At 35.2% G+C, this 27,053-nt stretch overlaps 1 protein-coding gene across 3 annotated transcripts in view; it reads right to left on the bottom strand.

The window, feature by feature from the left end:
* LOC118183042 (phosphatase and actin regulator 2-like) overlaps positions 1-27,053 on the bottom strand; it is a 117,374-nt gene that overhangs the window by 13,120 nt on the left and 77,201 nt on the right. For 2 of the 3 annotated variants that reach the window (XM_085808290.1, XM_035352450.2), the window contains exon 9: positions 13,576-13,637. In XM_085808290.1, the coding sequence (XP_085664416.1) occupies positions 13,576-13,637 (62 nt within the window). Of the gene's footprint in view, positions 1-13,575; positions 13,638-24,038; positions 26,939-27,053 lie in introns of those variants that run through there. The other variant, XM_035352448.2, reaches the window with a different exon arrangement.

Genomic DNA, 27,053 nt, shown 5'->3' with positions numbered 1-27,053 from the left:
AATTTTGAATTCTCTATGAAAAAAAATTGACTGGAATATTTAATTTCAAATTTAGGATTTCTGACATCTTCCCCTGGCTTGCTATGTGAGGTCTGTTAAAGAATAAATTTGAATAATTCAAGGTTGATTTACCCCCTGTAATAAGAGTGATATTTTCTTGTGATATACTATTGTGTACATTCTTTAATTTATAATGTAATTACATATGATATGCCAAAGGAATTTCACATAAGCTATTTCGAAGATTTCAAAGGCCAAAAATACGTTATTAATAATTTCTTGCAGTTTCATTACTTTACAATCAAAATCTTATAATCACACAAAAAGTTAATTAAATTACAAACATTTTTCTTTTTTAACTTATAAAAATAACATTATGAGGTGGCTATGTGCCAGTAGTGAAGCCAGCTAGCTACTATTTCCTAGTACAGTAATTTTGTAACATTCTTTGAATAAGATCTCCTGTTTGAAAAAATTATACAGACTAATACTTTTTACAACAATCTGTATAAAAAGGCTGTTCACTTAATCTATTAACATCAAAATGTTCTTCTAATCTGATATTTCATTTTCAGTTAAGTACAAGTGCAAATATTTCACTCCTCAATTTGGGTACAGCTCTGAATATAACTCGAAATTTTAAATTAAATATCAGTCAGTTTTTGTCATACAGGAGTAAACATTTTGCACTTTTTTTAAATGGGTATAAACTTAGAAAAATAAAGGTATGGACTGAAGGACTTACACTGACTTGTGTAAATTGTAATTTCACTGATGTTTTAAATTAAAAAATGCCAAAAGATTAATATTTTCAACATTTAAAAAAATTTTCTAACTGGTAGTATATGCGTATAACCAGCAGTAGCATAATGGAGGCCACATAAGAACTTTAATGGATAATACATATTGAACTTTCTTTTGAAATAAAAAAAGAAGTTCAGACCAATGTGAATGTTTCTCATTTAGAGCCAGATGACAAATCAATAAAAATGTGAAAATATCAGAATAAATAGCATAATGTGTAAACATAAGAATACGAAAATAAAAATTCATGACATAAATTATTAAAAAGTGCAGGGCGTTTTACAAATGGGGACCATTTTTATTTATTAATACAAATGCCAGAGATTTGGCCATTAGCCTTGATCTTACTTCCCAATACTTAAGAACAATAAAATTAAAATAGAATAGCGCAGTGCATTCGTCAATATGCTCCTTATCCATGGACTATCCACTTACAAAAGAGTACAGACAGAAGAGTCTAAGTTGAATTTTAAAAGGATGGTCATTCAGATGGACATGTGTGTTCAGACAGGGGCATTAAGGGCATAAGTGGTTAAAGCCAAGCTCCGTTGCCAAGGCAACCAGTCTGTGCTACATCACAAAATCTGGTTTAGGGCTTGTGGCTTAAGGTTCCAAGTTTTCAACTTTGCACCGAGTTTGGGATAAGCGTTGACTAATCAGAGTGAAGCGGCTTTCTGCAGACAATTTCACTGTCACATCGAAGGGGACTTTTTTTTAAATATGAAGCATACGCATACAACACACTTAGTTGTTATGATGTTGCAGTAACCTCTCAATGTTGCATTTTTCTTCACATTACATTTATGACTGACTATGGTACAACATCGCAGAAATGTTGCATTATGATGAAGATGTGAATGTCGTACGGTTGTTGCGTACATGTCGCAGCAAATGTGTAATGTGACAACAAGAAATCCGCAGTCTTCCCCACACTGGCCTTTCTTGACCTTACTCATGTAATTCTCCTTTAATGGGAGGTATTCATGTGCGCTGACTCCCTCCCCCCGATTCATTGCTATATGTTTCAGTAAACCTTTCTAAATAAATTATTCTTTTATGCTGATAGCTTGCAATTTTAGTTACTTCTTTTTTATTAAAAATATTAACAGTTTTTAGCATGTTTTTATTGATGTGGTACTTCGAAATCATTGAACTATATTCTGTGGTGAATGGATTCACATTCTACCTTATCTAGTGTGTTTAGAGACTGGCGAAAGAGTTTGTTGTCTGCATAGCATTTGTTTGTCTTAAGGATTTTCGCGACCATTTTTTTAGTTCTGTTCACCGAACACATCGTCTGTGCTACATTTTCAGGTAAGCACTGTTTATTGTACACTGAAGTGAATGATATCAGTAATAATTAATATGTAATAATAAAAGCGTAATTGAAATGCTATGGACAAAAAGAAATACTGGCAGTAGATTAACTTTTATTTGTATTACAAAGAATGCGGAAGCAAGGGCCATTATCAAAAGTCATCTTATTTTTGTCTCACTGCTTAGAAATTTTAATTTAGGGAGTCAGGTTTATTTGATAGATATAATTCACTTTTTGTTGTTTTTATTGCTAAAAGATAATGTGAAAAAAAGAATTGATTTTATGCAATTTACTGCAGTACTTTCATCGTGTTCAACTATTTTTCGAAATTATTCACAAAATAATTACTTACTTCCATGCGTGATGCTTAGCATCGCATTATAAATAACGCAATACTTTCATAATCACATTTTAGTTATATAGAACACGTTTTTTATTTATTATAACTTTACAAATGGTGTATTACTTTAAAACACTGAACTTTACTACTTGCTTCCTATATGTAAATTTCTGAGATTAGTCTTAAAATTTATTATATCAGATCTTTTCTTTTCTTTTTCAATTTTACGTATAATATATTTGTGTTGTTAAAGTAACCCAGTTTCCTTATTAAGAGGTTTAGTTAGAGAAAAATATTTCCTAGTTTAGGTCACACTATTTGAATACAGCAAAACATACGAGGGCTGCCTACTTAAAAGAAGGGATGCCTTTGTGGATGACTTTCTAAGGAAACTAACTCGTATTCACTTTATATATTAAGAATAACATAAAAATCTGTGCAAAAGTATTTGTTACTTGAGAGATTAAGAGAATATATTTATAGTATTATTTTTTTAAAAAGATACATAAATTACACTGCTGGCCACCCAAATTGCAACACCAAGAAAGACAAGAGATATCACAACAAAATTTATTTAGTAGATTACATGTTGACCAAATATCAAATGATTAACTTTATAGACTTCTGTGAACTGTGGTTCCTTCCAGAATCAGTAGCCAAAGTAGCCGCCATTGTTGGAGATCACCGCTGCCACACACCTCAGCATTGATTCAAAGAGACTTTGGATGTGTTCTTGGAGTACAGCAGACCAAGCAGCTTCCACACATTGCCAAAGTTGATCTGGTGTGGCAGCTTGGGATGTAATCTGGGTCAATCGTTCAGCAACCATGGACCACATTTTCTATTGGGGAAAGATTCGAAGAGCGAGCCAGCCAGGAAAGCAATTCAATCTGGCGATTGACGAAGAACCCTTGGACAATGCGTGCCACATGTGGTCGAGCATTATCCTGTTGAAATATGGCTGTGGGCAAGCCTTGAAGGTAAGGAAGGACAACTGGCTCCAACACCTCAGAGATGTAGCACTGGCTGTTTAAAGTACCGGCAATACTTACTAGGGGAGTGCAAGAGTGATATTCAATACCGCCCCATACCATAATACCTGCTGCAGGACCAGTACAGCGGTGCATAACGCAGCTGTTCGGCATCCTCTCTCCATGGTGTCTCCAGACTCAAATTCGACCATCGTGGTATTGCAGACAGAAGTGTGACTCGTCAGTAAAGACAATTTCATTCCATTCTGCCGTCCACATCCTTCTTTCATCGCACCATTGGCGACAGAGATATCTGTGGTTCTGCGTAAAGGGTACACGAAGCAATGGACGTCTTGCAGACAGACCATTCTGCTGTAAATGGCATCAAATGGTACGCGCAGACACTGGATGATACATTACAGACTGAATGTGCGGTGCTATGGTTCGTGATCTGACTGAGCAATCCGTCACTGCCATGCACACAATGTTCCTGTCATCAGGTGAAGTGGTGCACTGAGGTGGATGAGATCGAACACATCGGTCCGTCTTACCCTCCTGAATCCAACAGTCACATATCTGCATTACAGTTGTTTGGTTTTGTACAACATGACTACCAATTTCTCTGAAAGATAATCCACACTCTCGGTAGGCCACTATCCTTCCTCTGTCGAACTCGGATACTTGATCAAACGATGATCGCTGTTTACTACGACACATAATTGATCATTTTTTTGAAAAAAAAAAACCACAAGAAAAACACAATTGCCGAACTTGAAATCGTCGAAAACTCCAAGCCTTAAATAGCACTTTGAAAAGGGACCACAGACGCACGTGATGCGAGTCTGTAATGAAATTCTAATCATTTGATATCTCACCTCTGCTAATGCATGTTGTAAATTTCACGCTATTTGCATGCTTCCTTCAGGGTGTTGCATTTATGGTGGCCAGCAGTGTATTTAAATGACAACAATATAAAAATAAGGAAATTACATTTCATCGTTACTTATATATGAAGGAAGTTAAAATTTCACTTGTGACAAAATAGTATAAATTAATAGTAATTTGTCTCTAAAAGTACAAGTTACTTCATGTTATAAAGAAACTCGATTTCAAATTGTATTTTAAGAAAATTTAACCTATTGCAGACAATTTTATAAATGTAATGAAAATTACTATAAATTGAAATGTATATTTAAGCTTCACCGATAAACTTTATTCGAAATAATAATTTTATTTTAAATTAATATATTTCACTTCTGCAAACAAGATACTTTATTTTGTTCTTATAAACTTAAAAATTACATCTAACCCTCTAATTACATCTAATTTAATTATCTAAACTTATCACATCAGGGCCTTATCATCAGATTTTAATATCTGAAACTAACCACATTACTGTTTCTCCTAAACATTTTTATTACGTTCCAAATTCTTATACATACAGTATATGTGCCCCATTATTTTCAAATGCCTGATTCGCTGAAAAACGGTACGGCTCTGTGTTGTACAGATTCATTTAGATTAAATTAATAACTTTTCGAAAGTATGTATTGTAAAACATGATAGCTTCATATTATTTAAATTAAATAAAAAACTGAATCATGTTTATACTAAAGGAGAAGGATAGCAAGAATGCCTATATCTCATGTTACCTCATATTTACACAAAATCACATTTTCCGAATCTTTGCTCTGAAAAATTGTATTAAAATAATTCCAAATGCCCCGATTTTATTGTCTGTTTGTAGAAATTTGTGGATAGCAAAAAATCATTGATTTTTCTCACGCTTCTATAAATTTCATGCATATCTGGTATTTTTCTCGTCGATAATCACTTCATTCTTAATAAAAATTTTTAAATTTATTTTCAATTATTATGTATTAATTATACTGCTATCATTCAAGTAAGTATACAATAAGTGTTTACTCTCCATTTGTGTAGATTAAATAAAGGAGCTTGTGTACTTTAACGCATAAAGAGCCAAGTTTTAGTTTACCATATGAGCTAAGAATAGTATTTACGCACTACTGTGAAGGTCATAGTATAGTGCATATTCTCAGAAGTGAGTAATACATATTTTACGTAAGTCAGCTTTGGTAACAATAATTGTTTTATGAACTGGAATAATTAATTCATGCAAATTTGTTATGCTTTTGCATAATACTCTATTTGTTAAGAGAACAGAAAAATGCATTTAGAAATGCTGAAATATTTAAAACAAATGATTCACATTAATCATCATATGAAACAAATTATGCGATATTTTAACCGTAATACAATTATTTAAATATAATGAAGCTGTGAAGTGTAAGACAGTTATTTTAAATTTATAGCTTAAAAATCTTGTAAAATTGTAATTTGTCAATGAAGTAATAATGGTGAAAGAGAATGCCCGTTTTGTATAACTAATATAACTAAGTATAAATATTTAATTCCTGTAATTTAATTTCCATAACCACGTTTCCCAGCTACTGACTTACCCATAACTATTTGTTCAGTATTATAGATTAAGCAACAAATTGCTAATTTGGAAACGAAGATTGTAGTTAACTAATTTGGAGTCTATGATTGGATTGATTTAAAAGCTTTTAATTCAAAATGAAACATTTCGTTATATAACAAGATAATAAAATAGGTAAATGTCCTATAAAATATAGTACTAAAATGGTTTTTCTTTCATCCAGTTATCAAAATAATTTAGCTCTTTTTCTGGAAGGAAAGCAATTAAGGAAAAAAGAAATGGAGAACAGAAAACAGTATTAAAAGCTAAACTGTTAAAAAAAAGTATTTCAAAGTAAAAAGTAATATAAAAAGTGTACAGTATTTCTGTTTAGAATGAGGGGAAAAAAGGTATTAAGAAATATAGTTATTATAAACATTGCAAGCCAAATAAAATTTCTTTGAAATATTTCTATTTTGAAAGAGGGAGGAAGAAGGTGTTAAATTAAGAAAAAAAATTAAATTTTTAATAAGTTTTATAATAAGAACTCAGATACGAGGGCCATCCAGGAAGTAGATTACGTTTCCGTCTGTGTCCGCTAGGGGCGGGGCTAGCGCGGCCATCTTGGGGTCAGAGCGTTGCGCAGCTCAGTCTGCATCTAGCCGTGCTAGTGAGAGGTTCGTGCTGTGCTCCGTTCAGATACTGTGATGGTTTGAAATGTCTGCGTTAATTGAAAATCCCGCGAGGTGCGCTCAGTAATAAGGTTTCTGACTGCAAAAAACTGTAAACCGATAGAAATCTATCGGCAGCTTCGTGAAGTGTATGGGGACAACATTATCACTGAAGGTGGAGTGCATCAGTGGGTCATAAGATTTCAAAATGGCCGAACCAATGTTCACGACGAAGATCGAAGTGGGAGACCCAGCATAGTGACCGCCGAACTTCTCGAAAAAGTCGATGCTAAAGTCCGTGAAAATCGAAATTTCACAATAACGGAACTTTCTTTGAGTTTTCCACAAATTTCGCGAAGTTTGTTGCACGAAATCATCAGCGAAAAGCTTGGTTACCACAAGTTTTGTGCAGGATGGAAGGCAAGAAGAGGTAACGAAGTGGTTGAAGGCGCAGGCGGCCGAATTTTTCGACGAAGGAATTTCCAAGCTCGTACATCGCTACGATAAATGCCTTAATTTGTATGGTGACTATGTAGAAAAGTAGTATTTGAGTGTGGCTTTCATCTGTATATAATAAAATTTGTTTCCTATACTTTGTTTATTTTTTTATTCCAAAACGTAATCTACTTTCTGGATAGCCCTCGTATTTAATACAATTTAGAAATTTTGGAAAAATACTGTCTTTAAATATTAAATTCTAAAGAATGAAAGCAAAATTATGTAGCTTCTGGACAGCTTATAGTCTAAAGTATTAGCAATTTAATGCGGTTAGAAAATGACAATAGATCACTTTTGCATCATATATATTGTAATACGTTCTGCATTTTCTGTACACTCTAGTTTATACAGATATGTAATAAACATAAATGGAGTACAGTTATATAACATTAATAGGGCGACATACAACATGAGCAAGATGAGGACATTTCAAATGATTATATTGGATACTTTCGATTATTTAAAAATTTCGAATATTACGGAAGTATTTTAATACATTGAACAGTATAATACCTTACTGGATCATTAAAACATTGTTGTAGTTACCTGTTCTCTAAAATAGGAGTTCATCACTCTTATCATGTAGAAAGTAATCCAGTGTTGCACAACATCCATTTACATCTTTAGTGACATTATATTCATGGCACTTTATTATGCTGCATTCATGTCACTCTATGGCTTTATATTAAGTTGAAATGAGTTGTTACATGAATGTCGCAGTGTAACTTCACAACTAAGTCACAGCATGACTTCACAGCAATGAGTCAATGTGACTTCACATTGAAGTCCCAATCTGACTTCACATCAATGTCACAAAAAGCAGACATTAAGCCATTCCTACAATGTTACTGTGACATTGAGGTCATCACAATGCAACATGTTGCATTGCAGTGACATGCATTGCAGTGACATGCTGTGCTGTTGGGGTATCGTATCCGAATGAGTTGTAATCGTATCCGAACAAAATAATGAGTTGATCTTGCAAGAAATCTACGATGAAGACATGCATTTTTTAATGAGTTTGCACAATAAATTGAAAAATATAGATGGAACTCATAAAGCGAAAATTATGCTCAGGATCATGCACACTGTGTATGATCCTGTAAATGATTGATTCCACCCATTATTTTTCATTTTATTATGAAAATTCTTTAAAAATGCATGCTTGCAAAAATTTTATTTTTCATGTGTAAATTACACTGGTTATCGTAAATTAAGGAAAAATCACAAAAATCATGATTACTGAAAAAGTTACATGTAGAATTTTATGAAACTTACCCACAATATACAACATATAGTAAGGTATCAAATAACATAAAAATAAATTACCAGACAATTATGGTAGTATAGAAATCAGCACATATATAAAATGAACAAATCGAAGGTGTCAGTTTGCTACAGGAAAAGTACCTTTAATATGGAATATGGTCGCCTCTAGAAGCAATACAGCACATACAGCGATGCATGATGCTTTCAATTATGTGATCTATCAGTTCCATAGGAAGCGAGAGCCATTGCTCTTGCAAAGCAGTTGCAAGCGTGGCAAGGGTCTGAGGGGCCGTATCGAGAGCAGCTAGACGTCTCTCTAAAGCATCCCAAACGTGCTCGATAGGATTCAAGTACGGGGATCGAGCTGGCCACTCCATACACATAATTGTTTCCTGTTGAAGATGATCATCTATGATGCGAGCCCTGTGTGGTCTTGCGTTATCGTCCTGTAACAGGAAAGCATCACCTATTGCCCCACCACATGGGCGCACATAAGCATCAAGAATGTCATCTCTATAAACCGGAGCATTCACGGTTTCCGTTGGAAAGACATGGAGGTCTGTGCGTCCACCCAAAGAGATGCCACCCCAAACACAGACACTGCCTCTTCTGTATGCATCTCTTTAGCAGATGTTTGATGGATGATAACGGGTTCCAGGTTCTATCCATATCAAATAACACCTCCTATCGCTTTCTAGACTAAATTTAGACTCATCCGTAAAGAGAACAGCCCTCCACTGATCAGGCGTCTAGTGGACATGTTGTTGTGCCTACTGCGAACGGTTCCTCCTATGGCGTGACACGAGCGGCATGCAAATCGCTGATCGCCTCGCTTACAGACCACCTTACTGAAGCCTTCCATGCACAGTTGACGTTGACACCAACCTTCTGGTGGCTACAGCAAGGGAGGATCTAAGAAGAGTCGGAGTAGCGGTTCTATTCCTGTGTGCACATAATGTCAAATATCGGTCATCGGCGCTTGTCGTAGCAGTTGGCCGTATTTGCCTTAACCTCCTAGATGCTGAATTTGTGGTTTGAAATCGCCTCCAAAGTCTATGAACCACAGGACTCACATTTAGCCATCTGGCCACTTCTGTTTGACTTTATCCTGCCTCTAGTCTTCCAATGGCTTTCCATCATAGTTCTGCAGGAAAATGATGCCTGGAGGTCATTGTTACGAATTGGCTATCTGATATTTCTGATGTCACTATCACAGTAAAATATGTGGGCTTGCTCTCAAACATGGACTTTATTCTTCTTGCAGATGACGTATTCCGAGTGCAGCGCCACTAATTTGTATATTGCAGTTTTACTTAGCTACTCTTACTTGGCAACATATTCAAATTTTACCCGGTTTGGCTTATTTTTGAGGGAGTTATCACTATTTTTGTGATTTTTCCCTTAATTTATGATAGCAAGTGTATTATTATTACTTTCTTTCTGTTTATTACTTTTGTATAAATTATTACTATCATTTTCTTCCTGTTAATTATTTTTGAATTTAAGAATAAATTTATTGAAAAAGCTGGAAATATTGTATTGCTATTTGCTTCAAATGCTGATTTTCTTTCCAAACAAACTTCATGAATTAATTTTACTAAAACATCAAATCAATATCAAGAATCTGATTTTTTTTTACAGTAAAAATATTAAAAAAAGAAGAAATTATTTCCACTTATTTAAGAATAGTCACAATAGTCAATTGAATGGTGTAAGCTTTGTATAAGTAATAAAAAAATAATCTTTTGAGAAAATGCTCTTATGAAGTCCAAGACGGAAAAAAATGTAGCAAAATATTCTTAAAACAACAGTCAACAGTCTACACAGTTTTGTTTCCTGGTGATCTCTGTTTTTTAATTACGTTCTTCATGAAAGGAATTTACTTTTAATGAAACTGAATAGCACACATAATTCATAACATGGATTATAGTTTAATGAATAGCATTTGTTATTATTATCCACTCTTTATTAATATCATTTGAATGGAATTTTTATCATTAAATTCATGCTAGTTCTCTGGTAGAAATTCCTGGATAAGGTATGAATGTTTATAATTTTGTTGTATTTGAAGATTTGGGCACCTAAAATTTGTCAATGTGAAATTACTTTTGAGATATTGGTCATAAATAGAAATAACAGCATATGTTGTAATTAAACTCTTTTTGGTGCTTTAATATGCATGTCTGCCAGTGAGTGAAGAATTGCCATAATCTGACAGCAAATAAAAAATCATTAAAAGTAATTACTTCTGACAACAGACACGGATGAAACTTACATCTATGGCATCTCAAAGCAGAGCAGAGTTTAATTTGAATTACTCATGTGATATAAACATACCAGTTTGCAGAATTATCCACAAAAATTCCTGAAAGTTATTGTTTACTTTGTACTGTATTCTCTCGTGTGTAAACCTCTTTTTTTTTTTTTTTTTTTCAGAAAAAGCATATGAAATTCAGGGGTGCGACTTATACATGCAAATGATTAGAAATAGATGCATACAAACAGCTGGCAACACAGCAAAATGCATTTAATGCTTGAGCATAAAATACATTGTTGGGTGAACGTTTGTTTCATAGTATTATACAAGTTTAGTTGCGGTTGCTGGTTATGGTGACCAGTTGTGGAATACTAGTACTAGTGATAATTGATACAGGTAGTGCAGCCAACTACTGTAGTGATCGACAGTAACAGTGAATAAGGAGTGCTAAGCACAGAAACATGTTCCTTTTGATTGAAAATTAAAAAAAAAAAAAATTAATGTATGGTCAGTACTGTTTTCTGCTTAACTGCTTTCACACCTGTAAAATGGAAAAATACTATATATACAGGGTATCTGTCACTTATACTCAAGATTTTTTTAAATTAGGCATATTTAGAATGTCATATTTCTCCCAAGAGAAATTACATATATAAATTGAAGAAGGTTATATATATATAAATATGCATGCACATGTTTATAGTATAGAGAGTACTACAGTGCAATGCAAAAATATTCCATACTGTTTGCACAGAAATATGTGTCAACCAAGTATTGGTCTTTCCAAAAAAAATCTCTCTAGATCATTTTGTTCTTTTTCTTTTTTTAACCTTCCTCCATTGCCTCTTGGCTAATAAGAAGGGCAGATAAAAGAGCATTCTGTTGAGCCAATAAAACTTTGTGGTGAGCTGAAAAAGCCATGACACAAAATAACGAAAACAAGCAGACTGAACGTAGGAAATCAATCGAGCAGGAAAACAGCACGCGAAAGGTGTAGACACATCACGCATGTGCAAATTTAGCTTCTCTCATTGGCCACAGCTTAGACCCCGTCTCGCAGGTGTGATGGAACTCCCATATTTTATGACCTTATGACTATGCCTCTATGTCCTTTATGCCACCGTCTGAATGCAGCCTAATGCAATAAGCCTCCTCATGATGCACCCTGGTTAAAACTAAATCTCTCACAGCATTACCTCACTTCCTTGTCCTTTTGACCATCTGGATTGCATTAAATTATGGGACCACTTTTATAAATTAGAATTTTCTGAAAAACACATTACTCTTGTCTCCTTTTAAAGCAATTTTTTAAGCATATGCTACTACCAGTATGCTTATATTTAAAAAATACCATTAATTAAAATTCATTCAATTTTTATTAGTTTTCAAACTAATTAAAGAACACATATTTGTTTTTAAGTCTGGTGTCATTAGAAAGTTCAGTTCTCTTTCACTTGATGACAGTTTGTTATTTTCAAAATCCCAATGGAAAGGATCAAGAACATAAAAATTCACTACATTTACCACTAAGTTTCAAATTGCGAGCTCAAATGAATATATGTCATTTCATAAGTTTTTTCTAATAATGATATAATTTTCTACTAAAAAAATTCTCCTGATGATTTTTGAAGAATTTTTTGCTCCTGATGAAGGGGGACCCATTTTGCCTTCGAAATCATTTGGGATTTTACAAAATCTACGCGAATACAAGGTTGTCAATTTGCCTGTTTTATTTTGCATGTTGGCGTGTTTCTCTTGCATCTTGTACTATTGTATTACAGTAAAATTTGACAACAGAAGACAGTCAACAATAAAGCTAGAATAAACCAAAATACCATAATGGAAACATTAATTAATAATAATTAATTAATACAAGGGTTGGAACTTTAATAGTGGCAACTATTTATTTACAAGGAATACAAAAGTGATTCATGTCACCATGTTTTACAGTCCTTCAATATAGTCGCCAGCATTGTGTACAACCTGTTTCCAACGATGTGGAAGTCACAAAATACCTGTAGCAGCGCCTGTTTTGTTGATGGTTTGAATGGACCGGTCTACTGCCGCAAGAATCTGAGGAACAGTTTGGAAGCGAGTGCCACGAAGTGGTTCCTTCATCTTAGGAATTTAGTCACAAGGGCTTAGATCTGGGGAGTATGGTGGATGGTAAAGCACTTCCCAGCCCCATCGCTTGAACAAATCAGTCACAGCTTGCGCTCCATGTGGCCGAGCATTGTCATGCAAAATGAGAGGAGCGTTCTGCAGAAAGTGTCGCCATTTTTTTCTCAAAGCTGGTCGGAGATTGTGCTCCAAAAATGAGCAGTAATACTGTGCAGTGACGGTCTGCTGTGGGGGAACGGTATGTGTTAGGATGACACCACACCATCTTTAGACTTTAGACCGCGAGCTAATACGAGGATCCGTTCTTCGCATCACTCCGCATGCGCATGACGTAGGCAGGACGAGTCTTTTTGCTGAGAGGTAAGGTAGGTATGTAGTTTACGTGTGGTATACGCGATATTCTTTGGTTTTGTTGCGTAGCGTTTTTTCAGCTGTGTTGCCACTATTAAAGTTCCAACCCTCGTAAATAATTTTTATCAAGTGAAAAATGTGCTATGTTGACTACCATAAAAACAATTGGCTTATTTACATTAATTAGCTTACATTATTACGTAGGTTATCCATTAAGACAGTTTCAACAAGATCAACAAGAAACAGTTTAGCTAACTGACTTGTACATTTTCACAGAAATCAAAGTTTCAGTAAAATCAACCAATTGCCCCTATAGTATTTACCCTCAACTTATTTGTTTTAATTTAACTTAACACAGTCCCTAAGACAATTTTATGCATTTGCTTATCAAGTAATTATTTAATCCAAACTATTTCATGGTTCCTTAAATGTTATCCTATGGAAGGAAGGGAACATGAAAAGGCACCATGAAAGGAAATATCTATATCTCATGGCTAGTGAAATAGATCTAAATGATACAAAAAATATCAATCACCTTCCTGATTAACATTATCTTTTTCTGCTCCTTTTCATTTTTCATCTCCTCAGGAGTCTGATCTAAAATAAAGTTTTCATTTAGTATATAGAATATAACTGAATAATACAAAGCAAAATATGCTTAAGAAAAAATAGTTAAAACTTAGTAGTATAATGATCTGTTAACCTACACAGTAATGAATATTACTTAAAAATTTCTCAATGACCATTTAAAGTTTGGACTTTTTTGCTTTTTAGGTCATTCATTATTGTAGATGTTATCTATTTTTCGTTCACTGCAGAAAACAATCATTAAACTAAAAGTTAAAAACATACTGCACTTAACAAAAGTGCTAACATTCTTTTCATCAAAGAATGTTAAAAATCTCATTCCCATTTTCCCTCTTATTAGTTACTTAACACAAATTACTTTATATTTTTCTCTAGAAATTCAACATTAAAATACTTTTTTTTCTAGAATATTTAATTTGACTCATGAAGCTGTATTCCAGATATAAATTCCTGTAGCATTTAATATATTCTTCGCTTGAATGGATAGTTATAACTTGGTCACGTTCGTTAACTAATTATGATAAAGAAAATTATCTGGCATCTACTCACAAAAGGACTAACTGCTTTCACTTTGAGTTTCCTGAAGATGACTGGTGCATATTTGGGTTATCAAATAAATAACAATGAAAACTCCCTTGCTGTCATCTTATTCAGCCACTGTTAACCTAACTGAAGACAGAATGCTAGTATATTATGATTTAGTTATTCATACAAATAAGGAATACTAACAGAACATCGAAACTTTTTGATACGAATATTTCATATGTGTTTTAGCTACTTAGATCGGCTGTCTGTTTGTGACATCTTATTTCGCATTGTGCAGTTCACATGAGCAACTCTAATTTTCATCTTTTGTATTCTTGTAAATGCTAACTGTAACTTTCACGCTTTGCTTCTGCTGTGTTATATTCTTAAGTTGAAACCGCGGAATAAAAGTTCAAATTTACAGTCCATTCACAAATGTTGTATTCTTAATGTTTATTAATTTAAATTTAAGATACCTCGCTGCAACATAATATTGGTCATCATACGCCGGAGGTTCGAGAAAAAGGAGCGCTTGGGAACAGGAATTCTACGTCTTCATAAGGTTGCTGATAGTTGACTTTCAGTTTAGAATTCTCAAGAGTTAATGATACAGTGTACAAGGTGAGTGAAAACTTTAACGCATTTTAATTGCATTTGCCATTTATTGTTGTTTTATTGTGATTAAAGTGTTAGCAAAATCGAGAATTTAGAATATTTTCAAAATATCAGATAAGGGGGGAAAGAGGGAAGAGAGCTTTGAAAACACTGTTAACGAAAGTCAGCAACAAAACGGATTATGATAGCTTAGATAACGCTGAAGCAGAATTAATCTCAGAAAATGTAAAATCTTTAAGGAAGAGTTCAAATTTGTCCAAACTGTGATAATGATAAAATAGACACTTTAGTTGAGGAAGAACAGTCGATTTTAAAGAAAATTGAGAAGGTTCAGTTAAAAATTACTCGTAACTTAAAGAACAACAAGGTCATAAATGCAAATAGCGACAAACCTGGCGTACTGGAATCCATCGCTGAAAGTTTAAATGCTTATGATGGTGGAAAAAAAAAAAAAAAAAGATATTAATTCCTCGAAAAAACGTTCTTCTAAAGAAATTTATGAACTGATTAAACAAAGAAATGCAGCCCACAGAAAGTTCCAGAGAACAAGAAATCCTGCTGATAAAACAAGGTTGAACCAGTTATGCAATGCTGTCAAATCTCAGATTAACTTACAAGCACAACTAGACTGGTCCTACTACTTTAACTTGCTCTCCACGGATGATAACTCACTGTGGAAAGCTCTTAAAAGGTACAAAAAATGCTATAATAACATTCCGTCCCTTAAAAGTCCACACAGGATCCATTACACTGAAGATGAGAAAGCAGAACTGTTAGCCGAGCATCTGGAATCTCAGTTTCATCTCTATAACATACATGAATCTAGTTACTAGTTTTCAGAAGAATTACTCTCCCGATCCACGCACTGACATCATCTCAGTCATGCCATCGGAAGTCCTTGAGTATATTAAAAGACTCACGAAGAAGAAAGCCCCAGGGCATGACAGGATTACAAATCAAATGACTCAGAAGTTCCCGAAAAAGACTATTTTCTCACTTGTCAAGATAATTAACCTAATTCTAAAATGGTTATACTTACAACACGACTGGAAGTTAGCGATCATCACTCCTGTTCTAAATCCAGGCAAGCCGGATTCCTATAGACCCATTAGCCTCCTGTCGTGCCTTAGTAAGGTTACAGAAGCAGTTATTCTCAACAGACTGAACAAATTCCTGGAAGATAAAAATGTCTTAATCGCATTCCAGTTTGGGTTCCAGAAAAATCTCGGCACCACTAATCAGTTACATAGATTAGTTGACACAATTATGGAAGGAATGCAAAACAAAAGGATTACAGGGGGCATCGTTCTGGACATCTCCAAGGCTTTCGATCGTGTACAGCTGGAAGCATCCTTATACAAAATACACAATCTGGGTTCCCTGATTACTTCACAAACATAATTAAATCCTACCTGACCGGTAAACACTTTGTCATTCATATCTCAGGCTCACATTCTACTCGCCATGCTATCTTAGCAGGTGTCCCCCAAAGGGTCCTCTTGGCAGCCACACTCTTTAATATATATATGAATGATATTCTCACTACAACCAACACGACACTCGCAATGTACGCAAATGACACCAAGATCCTGATGTAATGTGCATTTGTTGGATCAGTCATCCAAAGGTTACAAGAACACATAAACATACTCGAGATTTGACTGAACAAGTGGAAAATTCTCGTCAACATTGACAACACTCAGGCCATCATGTTTACGAACAAGAAAATTAAAAAAAATATGCATTTTTATGGAGCTTCAATACCATGGGCTGAGAAGGTGCCTTTTCTTGGAGTGATCATCAGTAATTTTCTCACATGGACCCCACACGTAACATCTATGTTACAGAAGACAGTTCATAAAGCAAAACTATTCCCCTTAATTGCTCAAAACACCATTTTATCTTATAAGGTATTTCTCCCACCTTCTTAGTATGCCTTCATGGTGTGGTGGTCCGATGCTGGGCGCATATCCAGAGGTCCGCGGTTCGATTCCCGGCGAAGCCGATTGCTCATTTTTCATCTTTTCTGCTTCCAAAAAATACCTAATGTCTCTACAGTGGTGTCTGAACTAAAAGGGTTGTGGATGACGATTCCCCCCCCGGGGGTTGACTCGGAAGACGTCCTGGGAAGTACTGGTTAGGATTTGTACCTAGGCAGTCTCAACCACGGGGGTACATAATTCGTCTTCATAGGACTAGAACCCGAGTATTGTACTCAGGTAGGTTCAGGCTTGGCAGGGACCGTACTGGTACTGCCGTGTCTGTTCCTCCGGCTGTGGTGGAGCTAGATGGTTAGATAACACGGATTTATCTCGATGGGGGACCAGCCCTCAGAGTTCCAGCGACGGAGACTGATATAGTAAGGTAGCACCCATCTTTTTTGAATTCTGCGCCGAGGGAGTGGTGCCCCGAGGCAAAGGTGTCTGAGTGTTCTTTTTCTTCCGCATTAGCGATTTTCTCTTCATCCTGCTGAGGCTATGTATAAAGCCGAGCAGGGACTGTGGGGCCTGAGCTGCCACTGAGGGGTCTGCTTGACCCTGATAACTAACCTCGTAAAGGCTGACCAACGTCTCCAGGTCGAGGGTCTTGGTCATGGTGAAGGTGAGAGTGTGGATGACGATTCTCCTCACCCAAGATTGGGCAACTGGGTCCCCTAAAAACCCCAGTCACTCTTTAAAAGGGGGAGTATATAAGGTATTTCTCCTGCCTTCTTGGCATTCCTTTGTGGTGTGGTGGTCTGCACATTGGGAGCGTATCCAGAGGTCCGCGGTTCGATTCCCGGTGAAGACAGTTGCTCATTTTTCATTTTTCCTGCTTCCAAAAAATACCTAATGTCTCTACAATCTAGTGACAACAAGTTACTTATTTACAAATCCGTACTGCGTCCCATGCTTTGCTAGGCCTGCCCAGTTTGGGCATACTTCTGTAAAACTGTTCGCAAAAAACTTCAAACTGCACAAAACTGTATTTTAAAACAAATTACCAATTCACCCTGGTACATTCGCAACAATCGTATTCACACTGAACTAAGAACTGATCGACTTAGGACTGTCTACTGTAAACTAGCACTAACTTCTTTGAAATTCAAGGAAATATTCAAAAATCTGTAATTACAATGTTAACCCGTGACCACACGCGCCAAAATTACGAACACGAGAAGGCGTGCTGGGTATGTCATACCGGAAAGCAATTAACACATTTTAAATTACATTAATAATATAAATATGAGTATAAGTGTGAATTAACATGAAGAACAATGAAATTTAGAGTATCTTAAATAATATAATAATTGAAGTACTTAACATACAATTATTTTGCCCATCTCTGGCAGACTGAACACATATGCTCTATACAAATACTGATATTACACTTCTCGCACAGAAACTGTGTCTTTCTGTCCTTGTTTTTAGGGCACTCAGCGCATCTTCTGTAAACGTTTTTCATCTTTTTAGATGGTAGTTCCATGTTGCAATCTCCTGAAATTACTTTTTCTTTTAGTTTCAAAGGGAGTATGATTTGCTGCCGCCATTGATTTGAGTAATTTTCCACTTTCAAATAACCAGTATTTCCTAGAATTTTAAAGATAATGCTTTTGGAACTAGTCCTAATATTCGCTCAGAATTTGTTTCTCTTCCAAGCCATTTTTACCAACATAATTTTCATCATTTCACTGATTTTCTAATTCACTATCTAATTCAGTATCTGTATCACTGTCTGTTGATGAATTATAATTGCTGTTGTGTTCTTCGTCTATTAATTCTTCCTCCTCTTCTCTAAACGTTTCATCATCTGTTGAAATGGTTTCTAGCATATTTCTCAACCTTTTCCATTTCTTTATCATAACTTACATGCCGCACCATGCTGACTAACTATGAAAGTGAGGGTGAAAATCTGAGAGATGCGAGAAGGCGCGTGGGTGTCACATATCCAAACGGTACAATTCCTAGAAAAGTATTCGAAAAATCGCTCCACGGATCTCCCAGCTTCATGAATGTGACCTTGAGTTCAGCTACAAAAGGTTTCGTCCATTTCAAGGAAAGGGACTTTGAGATAAGGGACAAAGAATATGCCCCCGGGTATGAGATATCCGGCATGCATGCTGGCGGGTTAACGACCTAGTAAATATAAAACGCTCTATGGCAATTCTGAGTGACAGTATTATCTAACTGTTATTGCTTATAGTTTGAATTTGCTTACCTCACTTATATAGTAATATTGTATCGTTACTTTCTCTGTTCAGTAATGCTGTCTCTCATATTGTTCCTACGAATGTATCCCAATGGACTATTTGTCCTCAACATCAGTATTCTTGTATGCTACTTGTATTATTATTATTGTATGTTTACCACCTCATGTTTTAGGTTTTGCATGCCTTTTACTTTTTGATAACTTCTCACTGAAGGATTCACACTTGCCCTTTTTCTTGCTATGTTTGTTTCGATGCTATTGTTTATCTTTCAGGATGTCAGTCACCAGCTCATTCTGCTCTCGACCAGATGCGCATTTTCAGAGTTCGCTCCGTGTGGTTTCACCACACTTACTTCTTTTAGCTATCAATTCTATATTAATTATGCTTATAAGCAACACATTAAACTATGGTTAAAAATTATTAAACTTTTAACTTGTTAATGCACCCAATTCTTGTTTGATAGGGGTAGGGCCTGCGGCCCAGGTACCCTGGTGTGTACACCATTCTCCAGTGAAGCTGAAAGTTTAAAGTTACCAAAATTATCTTTACACCTACATTTAGCGGAAATTTAACGGAATGGATAAAGATTTTTTTTTTTTTTTTTTTAAGATTTTAAAGATTTATTTAATACTAGTGTTTGCATAAATCCCAATTTTTCTGGAGCTCAAAAATTACAATATTTAAAAGGTTCATTAAAAAATCATGCTTATCGCATTGTTCAATCAATTCCCACAGCTCATCAAAATTTTAATATTATTTGGAATTTATTAAAAGAGATATTTTTCAATAAAAGAGAACAGGTATTTGCTTATTAAAAAAATTCTTAACGTTTCACAAATACAAACAGAATCTCCATAATCTTCAAAATGTGTAAGTGTGCAAATATTTGTAAACATTGTTTTAAGCATCATCATAGCATTTTCACTTGGAAAATAATTTCAAACTAAAAAAAAAAAAAAATGCATCTAATTCTCTTTCACTGGAAGCACAAGCATTTGTTCCAAAATCGAAAATAAAAACAGAATACAACTTGAGTGAGGTTCTACAGCTGTGTGTGCAAACTATGAAAATCACCATTTTGGAGCTCATGCTAATGATTAACGAAGTCATGTACTTTTGTGTACTGCTTTAATTAAGGTTCAAAACTCAAAAAAGGAATTCATAAATTGTAGTTGTTTACTAGATTCAGGTAGTGAAAAATCGCTCATTCACCGGGAAATAGCTATCAATTTAGTACTGAGTATAAAGAATTCGAAGATATTAGTGTCATGCTTAGGAACTTTTCTATAAAACTACTAGAGAAGCCGACTTGTTGTTTACACCTCATTTTAAAACTAGCTGCAGAATTTCTATGTCCGCTTACATAATGGACAAAATTGCAGGAAACATTCCAAATGCAACATTACCTTTGAATTTATATGAAAATTTCCAAGATTTAACTTTAGCAGATCCTACATTTCATGAATCGAGAGAAATTGACATCGACAGCTGGAGCTACAAATACAAATTTTGCAGTCCCAAACCATCAGCAAGTTTCAGTCAATACGCTTAACGTAAACACCGAGGAATTAGTTAAATCATTTTGGGATTTAGAGCAAATTCCCACATTGAAACCTTTAACTAAAGAAGAAAGATTGTATGGAAAACATTTTGAGAAAAATCACGTCGTACTGAAAATGGTCATTACTCAGTAAAATTGATATTCAGGCCAAAATGAAATGTGTTAGGTAATTCCAAAGCAACAGCCTTGTGTAACTTTCTTAGTCTGGAACAAAAACAAATAAAAACTCCTGAAATATATCACAAATATAAAGTCTTCATGTCCAAATATTTATCACTTGGACACATGGAAGAATTATCTGATGATAATCTAGAGACAGTAAATGAGCATTTTTACATACCTCATCATCATGTGCTAATGGAATTCAGTCTTACCACAAAACTATGTGTCGATTACAGTGCTAGTGCCAAATCTGCATCAGGGATATCGCTTAATGACACACATGAATAGTCCCAAGGTACGGATGACTTATTTACTATTCTTCTGAGGTTTAGATGCTATCCCATAGCCATTACTAGTGACTTATTGAAGATGTACCGACAAGTTCAAATTTACGATGAAGATTTCGATTACCAAAAATATTGCGGAAAGACGATCCACTGAAGCCGATTAAAACACGTTGAGCACAGTTATGTACGGCAGTACTTCAGCTTCATACTTGGCTACTCGCGTAGTCAAACAACTAACAATGGATGAAGGGGCTGAATTCCTAAAGGCAGCTGAGATAATATTACATAATTGTTATACTGACAGTATCTTATTTGATTCAGATACAGTAGTTAACGCAGTAGAGTTAATTTCACAACTGAGTGAACTTTTACAAAAGGGTGGCTTTCAAATGCATAAATGGTGTATAAATCATTGCTCGATTTTAAAAACTGCATTGAATCATCAGAACGCTAATTCTTCACATTGTAGAGACATTAGGATTTTTGGAAGCAAGAGAGATTGAAAAATGAGCAATCGCCTTCGCCGGGAATCGAACCACAAACCTCTGGAGTACCAGCCCAGCGTGCAAAACCACTACACCACGAAGGCATGCTAGAAAGACGGTAGAAATACCTTATATACTCTCTTTTTTAAGGGCGACTGGGGTTTTTAGGGGACCCAATAGCCCAATCCTGGATGTGGTGAATCCTCATTCAACACCTTTTTATTTCAGGGGCCACTGTAGAGACATTAGGATTTTTGGAAGCAAGAGAGATTGAAAAATGAGCAATCGCCTTCGCCGGGAATCGAACCACAAACCTCTGGAGTACCAGCCCAGCGTGCAAAACCACTACACCACGAAGGCATGCTAGAAAGATGGTAGAAATACCTTATATACTCTCTTTTTTAAGGGCGACTGGGGTTTTTAGGGGACCCAATAGCCCAATCCTGGATGTGGTGAATCCTCATTCAACACCTTTTTATTTCAGGGGCCACTGTAGAGACATTAGGATTTTTGGAAGCAAGAGAGATTGAAAAATGAGCAACCGCCTTCACCAGGAATCGAACCACAGACCTCTGGAATACTGGCCCAGCGCGCAGAACTACTACACAACAAAGACACACTAGGAAGGCAGGAGAAATACCTTATAACGTACAATTGTTGATAGATACTAAATTAATAAAATTATTGTGTGTGGAGTGATAGCCAACGCAAGACTCGTGACTTTGAAATTTTGAGAACACAGACAATTCTATTAAAAGAATGATTTTGTTTTCTATTTAAAAAATCTTTGATCCACTCGGTTGGTTAGCACTTTTCATAGTCGCTGCAAAAGTCTTGTTTCAAAATATATGGAAATTACAAATCTCGTGGGATGATCTCTTGCCAGATGAAATCAATCAAAGATGGAAAATCTACAGTGAAGAAATCTTCACAAATCTTGAATGCGTTCGCATTCCTAGAAGAGTTTCATTGCCTAAAATAAAAAATGTAGAACTTCATTGTTTCTGTGACACACCAGAGAAAACTTACACCACAGTAATTTATTTAAAATGTTCATATAACTCTTCAGTTTCGATGCAACTACTAACATCAAGGATTCGTGTAGCTTCCCTGAAAGTAATTTCTATTCCTCATTTAGAAATTTGCTCTGCCATTGTGTTAGTGTATTTGGTTCAAGTTGTGCAGAATTCTTTATAAACTGATGTTAATGATGCACATGCATGGAGTGATTCAACGATTGTTTTGTCATGGATACAATCAGAACCCACATGCTGAGAAACTTTCGTGGCCAGAAGCGTTTTCGAAATTCAGTCAGTTCTACCGTCATCACATTGGAATCACATAAGAAGAAAAGAGAATCCTGCTGATTGTGCATCACGAGGTCTTTTCCCTTCAGAGTTTTCTACTCATGATTTATGGTGAACAGGATCTCAGCGGCTCAATTCAAATAATATTCCGTTTTCAGACTTACCATTTTCAGAAGAGTTCTTAAAGGAACAATGCAAAAGTATTTCTTGTTCAAATGGAACAGTTGCTTCGCAAATTCCAGTCCTTAATGAAGTTTCATCATTCTTAAAACTTAAAAGAATCATTGCATTCAAATCTACAAAGTTACATCTCAAGCGAACCATATGTGCACAACTTCTGGCGAAAGAAGAATTTACGACATTGATAGCTCAAATTGAAACTTGCTTAAATTCGCGACCTTTGTGTCCAGTGTCTGGAGATACATCAGAGTTTTCTACACTTACGACGGGACATTTCTTAATTGGTACCCAGCTGACTGCTTTATCTGAAGAAAGCTTACACGATCAAAAAATTCCCATATTACAAAGCTGGAAACTTGTTTAGGAAATGTTTCGAAATTTTTGGAAAAGATTGCCCAATGAATACATTTCTAATTTACAACAAGGTTCAAAATGGTTTAAAGTGACACCTACTTTAAAGATTAATTATTTAGTTATCATAAAGGAAGACAATTTATTCCCCCTACGATGGAAATTAGGAAGAGTTTTCGAAGTTTTACCTAGTGCAAATAATATTGTGCATATCGTTAAGCTTAAAACTGCTAATGGAGTTTTCAGAAGTTTTCTTAATTCACAAACTTAAGTGTTTTGCCTATCACTAGTTAAGTTTTTTCGCAAATCATTATAGCTTGTACTTTGCTTTAAATATATTTACGTACCTGAACTGTGCCAAGGCTTCTTTGCATCTGTTTTTAGAACAACTGTGTTTAATTTTCATAATTTCACATTATGTTTCTTGTGAATATTTTAGTGCCTTTTTCGTATAATTTAATATTGTTATGACAATTCCATTTGTAAAAGGTATTTAGATTTAAAACGATGTTTCAACACCGGGAGGAATGTTTCGGCCACATGATCGTCTGCTTGTTAGTGATATCTTATTTCGCAATGCACAGTTTGAATTTTTTTTTTAATTCTTGTAAATGCTAATTGTAACTTTCATGCTTTGTTTTTTGCCATGTTATGTTCTAAAGTTGAAAACTCTGAATAAAAGTTCAAATTCAGTCCACTCGCAAATGTTGTATTCTAAATATTTATTAATTAAAATTTAACATACTGCCGCACAACAATATATTAAACAATTAAGTACACTTTTTATCAATATAAAATTAAATTGTTCAATTTTACTTGTTATTTTGTCAAAAAATGTATTTAACTGTTTTAAAACTGGAATTTGTTCATATGAAATATTTGTATATGTAACCGTTTGGCTCTGTGGACAATGAGTAACTTTGCATTTTTTCAATTCTAAATTCAGTTAAAATTGTCTAAATAATTTCAGTTGCTTTATTGGAGGTAAAATTTTTACATACACTGTCTCAGGGAAGACTTCAAAATTTTTGGATGAACTGTTATAATTAAATACTTTAGAATGATTCATCAGCTAATTTTGGATACAGAAACACAGTGGTTTTCAAATGGAAAGGGGATTGCATTTGAGTGAGATGTATCTGCCTGTTGATCATGTTATATCAGATTTGATAGAATTCCTCTTCTTTTGTTTTTTTTCTTCTGGTTTTTGTGATTTTTAGGTTTTAATATTAAATATTTTTTTAAATTCTTATTTTACATATTTATAGGGTATTTTGGAATTTATTGGTATTTAATTTTACTTGAGTCATTGTGAAATTGGTTCTAAATTTCTTACATTTTGTCTATACTGATCAATTTTCAGCAGCATATTGCATGGAAATACTCTGCTCGACACTGAAAATGCAACACCAAGAAGGAGTGGTCAGAAAGTGATGAAATTTGGAAAAGGACAGAGACAGCAAGCAGCAATACGTGATCTTTATTTCAAAATGATAGTCAGAATACGAAGCGAGAATGGCGTTGGCTCAGTAGGATGTAGGACCACCACGGACAGCGCCCCAAACCATTATGCCACATTGTCGCGTGGTGGGGCGTTCTACAGTTACTGCCGGATTAGATCTGTCTCCACGTCATTGCCACACACGTATGCAGTGACTGTCACTGGATAAACAGAAGCGTGATTCATCTGAGAACACGATGTTTCGCTATTCTGTTATCCACATCGCTCCAGTCTCGCACCATTCTAAACGTTGGCGTCTATGCTGCGGGGTGAATGGCAGTCTTCTTAATGGACGGCGTGAGTGGAGGCCACATTCAAACAATCGACGGGAAATGGTTGTGGTTGACACGGGAACATCCATGGTATCTTGCACATGCTGCTAAATTGTTGTACAAGTGACTTGCCACAGCTTGTCGACGGATTCGTTGATCCACGCGTGCTGATGTCACTGTGACTGCACCTGCACCCCTCTTCCTTCCCACATTTCCTTGTTCCAACCATGTTTGCCATAGCTGATGCACCGTGCTCGCATCCATGTGGGTATCAGCTGCGTTTTGACGTAAGGACCAAACTGCCCTTCTCAGTCCGATCACCATACCCCTCGTAAAATCGTCTATCTGCTGGAAGTGCCTTCGTTGATGGTGGCCTGGCATTCTCTCCTATTCCACGTATCCTCCGGTACAAAAACCAAATTTCTTCAATAATTTGTCTGGCAAAAATAACGACACAAATATTGCACATTCTGCACATTCCTTCCCTTATATCTTACTTCACGTGCGTCGGAGAGCTGCTCATTTCACATCATTCGCATAACTCAGTGATGTGCATCGACTCTAAAATTTGCACAAATTTCTGACCATTCCATCTTGGTATTGCATTTCCAATGTCGAGCTGTGTACTTGCAATAATTTTCTTGTTAATTAAATAAATAAATAAATATATATATATACCTATCATCGGACCTGTGTGCAATCAATCTATTACGAACCCATACGCATGCAACAATATGCTACAGGGTGTTCAGAATACATTTGTTAAATGCCAAGACTGCACTCCACAGATGTTGGTAAGTAGAAAAAAGTCCTATTTTATAATGGGGTACAAAGGGAATGCTTAGCTTATAACCATGAGGACACTGAAATCAGTAACAAAAGGATGTGGTGTCTAGCTTTCACATAATCTTGTCATTCAGTTTCTCTCACAAACTCTGCTATTCCATAAAGATCCAGATCCCATTTCCATGAATTTTGGTAATGCATTGAGAATGTTGTCAAGCAGATCTGCAATGCTCCATCTTGAAACATATCTGCCAGTCTCTGCGATGATGCTATGCTGTTTCTGCTATTCGTTTATATTTTGAGAACTTAGTGTAATGTCCATGTAATTTTCTCTCAAAGTCTTTGCAATATATTTCACAATAAAGGCTTTGTATGTGGTATACGGTAACTTAATACATTATCAGCGCTAACATTTATTGAAAAAGACCACACCTTGTCTTTTAATCACACAAGCTGAAATCTAATTTGCTGATTTTTATGTTTCTACTACTTTTATATGAGGTGGCAAGCAGCTAGCTTTAGGATATTTTCTTAATTGATGTTCAATATTTCAAAAGCTATGCATTTCCTCCTGTACAAGAAATTTTTTACTTTCAGCCACAAAAAGTACTACTGGCATTAGGAAACTTTATTTTGGAGCACTCTGTATAGTAAGTTACCCTTCGCATCCTCTTGATATTCAGGTTAAATTGTGGTTAACTTGTAAGCTATGCATTTCCTGCTATATCTTCCTAGGACACATTTTATTTTTCTTTAGCTACAGAATGCACTGCATTCATTTATAATCTTTATACTGAGGCACTGTCTCTACATAAAAATATTACATAAACTAGATTAGAAAAGATTGTCTTCTGGGTGCTCCAAGATATGGTTTCAAAACAGAACTTACTTTAATACATCATTTTCCGGAAGATTTTCAGTACTGCCCTGACCTGGTTTTGGATTTTCTGCTCTAATTTTGTATGCTAGATCTTGAACATTAAGCAATGACAACAACATGAAAGATTGCTAAAATGTCAAAAACTTTTGTATTAGAACTTTTTGAGATAAACAACAGAAGGAAGCTTGCCTTACATGCCATATCTTGGGCTAAACAAAATAGAAAAATGTTAAAATTATTAAAAAATTACTATTATTATTAATTATGCTGAATAAGTATTTAATAACACATTTTTTATGTACAAGCAAGAAAGTAATCATCAAA

Source organism: Stegodyphus dumicola, chromosome X1, assembly GCF_044657685.1.
Source record: "Stegodyphus dumicola isolate Sdum_Otavi_A_Nest chromosome X1, ASM4465768v1".
NCBI classification, from domain to species: Eukaryota; Metazoa; Arthropoda; class Arachnida; order Araneae; family Eresidae; genus Stegodyphus; species Stegodyphus dumicola.
Note: the sequence above shows the minus strand (reverse complement) of the source record. Positions and strands in the feature narration are given on the sequence as shown.